This window comes from Babylonia areolata, chromosome 15, assembly GCF_041734735.1.
Source record: "Babylonia areolata isolate BAREFJ2019XMU chromosome 15, ASM4173473v1, whole genome shotgun sequence".
In the NCBI taxonomy this organism is placed as follows: Eukaryota; Metazoa; Mollusca; class Gastropoda; order Neogastropoda; family Buccinidae; genus Babylonia; species Babylonia areolata.
In genome coordinates, this window is record NC_134890.1 from 19,540,627 (window position 1) to 19,549,607 (window position 8,981).

General features: G+C 39.4%; 1 protein-coding gene across 1 annotated transcript in view; it reads left to right on the forward strand.

Moving 5' to 3' along the window:
• Positions 1-8,981, forward strand: part of LOC143290210 (diacylglycerol kinase beta-like) — a 121,830-nt gene that overhangs the window by 81,138 nt on the left and 31,711 nt on the right. Inside the window, exons 6-7 of the mRNA XM_076599534.1 lie at positions 4,814-4,981; positions 7,435-7,626. Of these exons, the coding sequence (XP_076455649.1) occupies positions 4,814-4,981; positions 7,435-7,626 (360 nt within the window). The remainder of the gene's footprint in view (positions 1-4,813; positions 4,982-7,434; positions 7,627-8,981) is intronic.

The window sequence follows — 8,981 nt, forward strand, 5'->3', positions numbered from 1 at the left end:
TACTCCAGGCCTGACTAGCAGTTTGGGTTATGGTGTTGTTAGACGTCTGTCTAGCAGATGTGTTCAAACGTACATATATGGGTTTTTCAGAACGCAGTGACGCTTCCTTAAGAAACTGAAACATTGAAAACAGAAATACGTCTTTGTGTTTGCATGGCCATATCAGTTTGCCTCCAGTCAAAAAGTAGCCAGTAACACACAGTGCTAGAATTTGTTCTGTAACATTGTCAGCATATTTGCACAGCCCTACATGAAAGGACATTGCAGTATTGGCATTTGGGATGGCAATGTGATGTCTGAATGTCAAGTATAATTGATTAGTATTTTGTTTGTTAGTGTGACTGTCATTGGTTTCAGTGTGGTGTTTCCCTTTGTTGTTTTTGCTTTATAGTATAGTGTTGTTGCCTGTTTGCTGTTGTTGTTGTTGTTGTTGTTGTTGTTTTAGCATGATCCTGTTTTTAAAACACTTGAATGATTATTTCTATTTCTTTAAAGTTGTTCTTCCTTGTGGCCTGCTGTAGAACTTAGTATTAGTGTATTTTGATAATCTGATGGTGTTTTTTTTGTCAAGAGAATGATCATTCTGTAGTTGTGTATTCTAGTGATGTAGACATCACTGTGTTTGTTGTTGTGTGTTTGATTGTTTTGTTTTGCAAGCAATGTAAGTGTTGTTGATGAGGTTGGGGGGGTGGAAGTGGTAGGAAGGAGGGAGAAGGTTTACATGGTCACTCTTTCCATTGAATAAGTAAACATGATTGTGAATCCTTAATGCATAAGAGATGGGTTCCTTGTGACTCTAAGACTCGTAAGGCACTGTAAGTGATTGGACTGACATCTCATTACTAAATGTATTTTAAACAGACTGCTATTTCCAGCGCTGTTTTACTGATTGGTAAGAGATTATTAAAAAAAAAAAAAAAAAAAAAAAAATCCTGAGCAAAAAACTAGATTGATTGATTAAAATGTGGATTCACTGAGAGAGAGACACTGTAAGCTGCATTTAAGTCACGATCATGATATTTTTAGATTATTTAAAAATATATTTTTGTTGTTTAAATCATCTCAAACATGATCTTATTGCAGTGCATTATTTTGACTGTCAACACAGAATATTTTCCATGTCCACTCACCCCCCTGCAAAAAACAACAACAAAATCTTAAGAAATTAAAAGCACCTTTTTCTGTTTGTTATATTATTATATTTCTTTTACCATGATCCATAAAAAAAAAATCATAGTGGTTTGTATTGATTTCCTATTTTGTCTCTTTTGGCTGTAATCCATACAAATTGTTTGCGTGTGTGTGTTTGTGTGCCTGTGTGTGTGCGTGTGAGTGCTTGTGTGCATTTTGGGGGGCTATTTTGAACAGTGTTGATTGTGCTTAACTACAAGAAAACACAGAAGGGAACAAATTAATCATAATCATCATCATCATCATCATCATCATCACTGTCATAAGCGTAAGTCAGTATACCAATTCTTTCAGCCTTGCTGTTGATGTGGTGATGGTTGTCATCATCATCATCATCATCATCATCATCATCACTGTCATGATCATGAACGAGTATTATACATTAGATGAGCCATGCTGTTACTGTGGTGAGGGTGATAATCACCATCATCATCATCATCATCACTTTTATGATCATGAATCAGTATCATGGATTCTGTGAGCTGTGTTGTTGCTTTGGTGAGGGTCATCATCATATTCATCATCATCATCATCATCATCATCCAAGAGCACTGTCATGACCATGAATCAATATTATCAATTCTGTGAGCCGTGCTGTTGCTGTGATGAGGAGGGTGAATGCTCCTGTGTCATGACCTCCCTTTGTTTTTGCCCACAGTGCTATTGATTAACGGAGGGGCAGGGAAGGTGGGTTTTGCCCTGAAGCATGGACCAGTGTTGACAATGGTTTCACTTGGCCGGTGTTTAGTGTACACACTCTCTCTCCCTTGCGCTCGCACATGCCGCAGTGCCCAGTGTCGCCTCTAGTGTATGGATTTTTTTCTTTTCTTTCTGTTTCGCTGTGTTGGTGGTGGTGGTCTTGAACATTACATTACCTCCTTCACTCACTGTGTTCATGTCCCTGTTGGTCTTTCAGCACTATAGAGATCAATACCTTTGTTTTGTTGATTACATCAGTATTGAGGTCAACACCTCTGCTTTGTTGATTACACCAATATCGAGATTAGCACCTTTGCATTGTTGATTACACCTCTGCTAAGATCAACACCTTTGCTTTGTTGATTGCAGCACCGTTCAGATCAACACCTTTGTTTTGTTGATTACGCCACTGTTGAGATCAACACCTCTGCTTTGTTGATTATGTCACTGTTGAGATAAAAACCTCTACTTTGTTGATTACACCACTATTGAGATCAACACCTTTGTTTTGTTGATCATGTCACTATTAAGATCAAAACCTTTGTTTTGTTGATAACACCGCTGTTGAGATCAACACCTCTGCTTTGTTGATTACACCACTGTTGAGATCAAAACCTGTACTTTGTTTATAACACCGCTATTGAGATCAACACCTTTGTTTTGTTGATAACATGACTTTTAAGATCAACACCTTTGTTTTGTTGATTACACCACTATTGAGATCAACACCTTTGTTTTGTTGATTATGTCACTATTGAGATCAACACCTCTGCTTTGTTGATTATGCCACTGTTGAGATCAAAACCTCTACTTTGTTTATAACACCACTATTGAGTTCAACACCTTTGTTTTTTTGATAATGCCACTATTGAGATCAACACCTTTGTTTTGTTGATAACACCACTATTGAGAACAACACCTCTGCTTTGTTGATTATGTCACTGTTGAGATCAACACCTTTGTTTTGTTGATCATGTCACTATTAAGATCAAAACCTTTGTTTTATTGATAACACCGCTGTTGAGATCAACACCTCTGCTTTGTTGATTACACCACTGTTGAGATCAAAACCTCTACTTTGTTTATAACACCGCTATTGAGATCAACACCTTTGTTTTGTTGATAACATGACTTTTAAGATCAACACCTTTGTTTTGTTGATTACACCACTATTGAGATGAACACCTTTGTTTTGTTGATTATGTCACTATTGAGATCAACACCTCTGCTTTGTTGATTATGCCACTGTTGAGATCAAGACCTCTACTTTGTTTATAACACCACTATTGAGTTCAACACCTTTGTTTTTTTGATAATGCCACTATTGAGATCAACACCTTTGTTTTGTTGATAACACCACTATTGAGAACAACACCTCTGCTTTGTTGATTATGCCACTGTTGAGATCAAAACCTCTACTTTGTTTATAACACCACTATTGATATCAACACCTTTGTTTTGTTGATTACACCATTATTGAGATCAACACCTTTGCTTTGTTGACTACACTGTTATTGAGATGAACATATTTGTTGATTGCTATTAAGATTAGAAACTGTGTTTTTTTTTATGACAAAACTATTGAGATCAACACCTTTGCTTTGTTGACTGCACTACTATTGAGGTGAAAACCTTTGTTTTGTTGATTACACCACTGTTAAGATCAGCACCTTTGTTTTTGCTGAATACTGTTGAGATCAACACCTTTGTTTTGCTATTACCCAACTGTTGAGATCAAAACCTGTTTTGCTGATTACACCACTTTTAAGATCAAAACTTTTGCTTTGCTGATTGCACTACTATTGGGATAAAAACATTTGCTTTGTTCATTTCACTACAATTGAGACCAACACCTTTGCTTTGTTGATTACCATTATTAAGATCAACACCTTAGTTTTGTTGATTGCACTACTATTGAACTCAACACCTTTGTTTTGCTGATTGCACGTCTGTTGAGATCAGAACCTTTGCTTTATTGCTTTATTGATTCTACTACTGTTGAGGTAACAACCTATGCTATTATCATAAACCTTGTTACACAGTTAGTATTTTGATAATCAAATTGACTTGGTGATAGTAACTAATATCCCATTGATAAATCTGCGACATCAGCTTGATATATAGTGGCTTTGATAACTCAGTTTTCAGCATCCATTTATATAGTTGGATAGATAGGTTTATACTAAATAGATAAATTTATATGAAATCTTGATGTCATGTTTTGTCAGTACTGTTTTTAGAGAGATAATCAATACTGTTTTTAGAGGGATGATGCAGGTTCTAAGGACATCATTGTAAAATAGTCTGTAAAATACTCTCAAGCTCTGCCTGTGAAAATGTACTTGAAATATCAACACCATTTGTAGAGGGGTGCCTTTGTGTGAGTGCAGCTCAGGCAAAGTGTGTCTGACCTGAATGTGGTGTGCTCACTGTTAACAAGGATGAAATCCACTTTGAGAAAAATTTAATATCTATACAAATGACAGAAATATGACATTGGACTCCCTTCATAGTTGAGGGCCACATGTCATTGTGGACCCTATATACTATGCTGACTGCTATAAACTCCTGTGTTGGAGCATTTCCATGTCATACAAATATTCATAATGGCATTTTGGTAATTCTGTCCCCCAGCATTTGTTTTCTTTTTGTATCACAGTTATGCATTGCAATTAGATTTTTTTTAAAAACTTTTGAAATCAGTCGCATTGTGTGTGTGTGTGTTTGTTGCTGTGCAGGCATATCCTTCTTCTAGTTTCTATCTCTTATATGTATGTGTTTGTGTGTTGGGGGGGTGGGGTGGGGGGTGGGTTGCAATGCAAAGAACACCCAACCTAAGCATAAACCCCCTCAAAAAAACGTCAACACGCGCACCTTTCGTAAAGGGAAGCTCACTCATGGCGTTGATTGTTCTCCCTGGCAGGGTCGGCGTCAGCGTCCACCCACCCGTCTCTGGCAGTGGTGACGGGGTCGTCTCTGGACAAAGGGGGCGGCTGGGGAGACGAGTCCACCCCGCCCGACATGTCCAACCACTCCCGCTCCTCCTCCAAAAAGTCCAACCACTCCATCCACAGCGTGCACAACGGCATGGGTAAGGGTTTGTATGTGTGATGGGGAGGCTGGTGAGGGATGTTGGGGGGCTGGGAGGAACATGGGGAGCAGGGGGATGTATGTGGGTGTGGGTGGATGTGAGTGGGGATTGGTGTGGTGGTGGTTGTGTAAGTGTGAGTTCAGTTCAGTTACTCAAGGAGGCGTTGCTGCGTTTGGACAAATCCGTATATATATGCTACATCACATCTACTAAGCAGATGCCTGATCAGCAGCGTAACCCAACGCTTAGTCAGGCCTTGAGGGGGGAATAAAAGTGCGTAAACAAATAAATGGATACACCATTGATTTCATGAATAAATAAATAAACAAACAAATAAGTGAATTGATAAAATAAAATAAAAAAAGTGTGTGTGTGTAATGGTATGTGGGGTGGGTGTGGGGGGGGGGAGTGTGAGGGGTTGATGCATGTGTGGTGGGTATGTGGGCGTAGGGGGAGGGGGGTAGGTGTGGTGGTCTGTGTGTAGGGGTAGTGGCAGGTGTGGGGGTAGGTTGGGTGAGAGAGTGGATGTGGAGGTGGTGGTGGGTTTGTGGGGGTAGGTGTGTGGGGATAGGTTGGGTGGGGATGGGGTGTAGGTGTTGTGGGTGTTCATTCAGTTTGGCTTATGGAAATCATTCACTCTTGTCAGGAAAAAAAAAAAAGTATGGAATTTTGTTTGGTCACATGTGCTGGAACCTTGTGTGTTGTGCATAGACTTGTGTGTGTGTGTGCGTGTGTGTGTGTGTGTGTGTGTGTGAATACAGAGGCAGATTTGCTGCCTGCAAAAAGCGAGATACATGCATAACTGACTGCAGGTGTAACATTTTAAAACAAGATGTAGGTTCACATGCTCACACGCACATGAATAAGCACACTTGAGTACCTATGCTTACACCCATAAACTTGAGCACATGCATATGTGAAGTACATTCGCATGCATGCACGCACTCCGGTTCAGTCACATATGGTCATACACACACACACTGTCTCTCACAAACACTTGCTTGCTTACTCTGTCTCTCTCTCTCATAGCACACACATGCAGTTGCTTAAGTACACTCCAGTGCATTTGTGTATGATTGTGTTTGCACGCAAGTTTGCACACAGATGAGTCGTATTTAGGTATCTTCTTTTCTTCTTCTTGTTCATTGGATGGACACGTGTTTATGTATTCTTGTACCTAATTCACACATGTCAACATGTTTGTACAGTGTGAGTAAGAGAAAAATAATAAGTGTGTGTATTTGTATGTAAGATTGCTGTTTTCTGCCCTTTCAGGCTCCTCTTTTGAAAATAAGATATAAAAGCAGAAAATGATTTGTGAATCTGATTCTCTGCCTATTACTTATCTGATATTTAATACTATTATTTTTGTTTGGACATTAACAGTGATTATTTTAAAAAAAAGCAAATCTGAATAAAATGATACATATTACAGTGAAAATAACAGTCGGTAATGGTCATGTCATGATATTAATGATGATAAGAGAGGTCATAGAAATGTAAGATTGTTATTCAGATGTTTGACAGTGATAATGACAGTGATAACAGTAAGTAATATTCAGAATAATAATGAGAATGCTTATCAGTACAGCAGCAGATAATAACTCAGTTCACTCAGCATTGTCTTGTCACATGTCTGTTACTAGGAAGCATGGATAATAGCTGTAAGTAATGGTCAGAAAAGTAATGGTAATAATTACCAGTACAGCAGGAGATAATAACTGAGTTCACTCAGCATTGTCCTGTCACAGGTACATTACTGGAAAGTACGGATGATATCAGTAAGTAATGGTCAGAATTATAATGATAATAATCACCAGTAAAGCCACAGACAATAACTCGGTTCACTCAGCATTGTCCTGTCACAGGTACATTACTGGAAAGTACGGATGATATCAGTAAGTAATGGTCAGAATTATAATGATAATAATCACCAGTAAAGCCACAGACAATAACTCGGTTCACTCAGCATTGTCCTGTCACAGGTACATTACTGGAAAGTACGGATAACAGCAGTAAGTAATGGTCAGAATTATAATGATATTACTTACCAGTACAGCAGGAGATAGTAACTCGGTTCACTCAGCATTGTCCTGTCACAGGTCCGTTACTGGAAAGCATGGATAATAGCAGTAAGTAATGGTCAGAATTATAATGATAATAATCACCAGTACAGTTACAGATAATAACTCGGTTCACTCAGCACTGTCCTGTCACAGGTCCGTTACTGGAAAGCATGGATAATAGCAGTAAGTAATGGTCAGAATTATAATGATAATAATCACCAGTACAGCTACAGATAATAACTCGGTTCACTCAACATTGTCCTGTCGCAGGTCCGTTACTGGAAAGCATGGATAATAGCAGTAAATAATAGTCAGAATTATAATGATAATAATTACCATTACAGCCACAGATAATAACTCGGTTCACTCAACATTCTCCTGTCGCAGGCCCGTTACTGGAAAGCACGGATCCCTGGATCCGCCAGTCCAACTCCTCACTGCTGAAGACAGGAGTCGAACTCAAGGCCATGCGCAACCGCTCCATGAGCATGGAGATCAAGACGGGCCACATCTACCTGAAGGACCTGGTCTGCTACCTGTCCTTGCTGGAGGCTGGCCGACCTGAAGATAAACTGGAGTGTGAGTGATAGCTGGACATAGCTTTGGCTCCACCTCCCATGGCCTTTGTGGTTGACTGGATGTAAAAACAGGATGATTAGAACCACGGGACTCCCCATGACTTTCCTTTTTTTTTTGTTTTTTTTTTTTTGTGCATGCACTTCTCCCTTAGAATCAAATACCAGTCTGTAAGATTCTATCGTAAATATCTGCTTTTGAGAAGTCTGCTGAATGACTGTGCCATGAATCCAGTTCAGAATGATCTATTTGATGAATAGCCTCCCTTCATTTGAATCAGCTTTTTGAAGAATAGCCTTGCTTCATCTGAATGATCTGTTCAAAGAATAGCCTCACTTTCTGTTTGAAGAATAGTTTCACTTCATCTCAATCATCCGTTTGAAGAACAGCCTCAGTTCATCTGTATCATCTGTTTGAAGAGTAGCCTCACTTCATCTGTATCATCTGTTTGAAGAACAGCCTCACTTCATCTGTATCATCTGTATCAAGAGCAGCCTCACTTCATCTGTATCATCTGTTTGAACAGCCTCACTTCATCTGTATCATCTGTGTGAAGAACAGCCTCACTTCATCTGTATCAAGAGCAGCCTCACTTCATCTGTATCATCTGTTTGAAGAACAGCCTCACTTCATCTGTATCATCTGTGTGAAGAACAGCCTCACTTCATCTGTTTGAAGAACAGCCTCACTTCATCTGTATCATCTGTTTGAAGAACAGCCTCACTTCATCTGTATCAAGAGCAGCCTCACTTCATCTGTTTGAAGAGCAGCCTCACTTCATCTGTATCATCTGTTTGAAGAACAGCCTCACTTCATCTGTATCATCTGTTTGAAGAACAGCCTCACTTCATCTGTATCATCTGTATCAAGAGCAGCCTCACTTCATCTGTATCATCTGTTTGAGGAACAGCCTCACTTCATCTGTATCATCTGTTTGAAGAGCAGCCTCACTTCATCTGTATCATCTGTTTGAAGAACAGCCTCACTTCATCTGTATCATCTGTTTGAAGAGCAGCCTCACTTCATCTGTATCATCTGTTTGAAGAACAGTCTCCCTTCATCTGTATCATCTGTTTGAAGAGCAGCCTCACTTCATCTGTATCATCTGTTTGAAGAACAGCCTCACTTCATCTGTATCATCTGTTTGAAGAACAGCCTCACTTCATCTGTATCATCTGTTTGAAGAACAGCCTCACTTCATCTGTATCAAGAGCAGCCTCACTTCATCTGTATCATCTGTTTGAGGAACAGCCTCACTTCATCTGTATCATCTGTTTGAAGAGCAGCCTCACTTCATCTGTATCATCTGTATCAGGAGCAGCCTCACTTCATCTGTATCATCTGTTTGAAGAACAGCC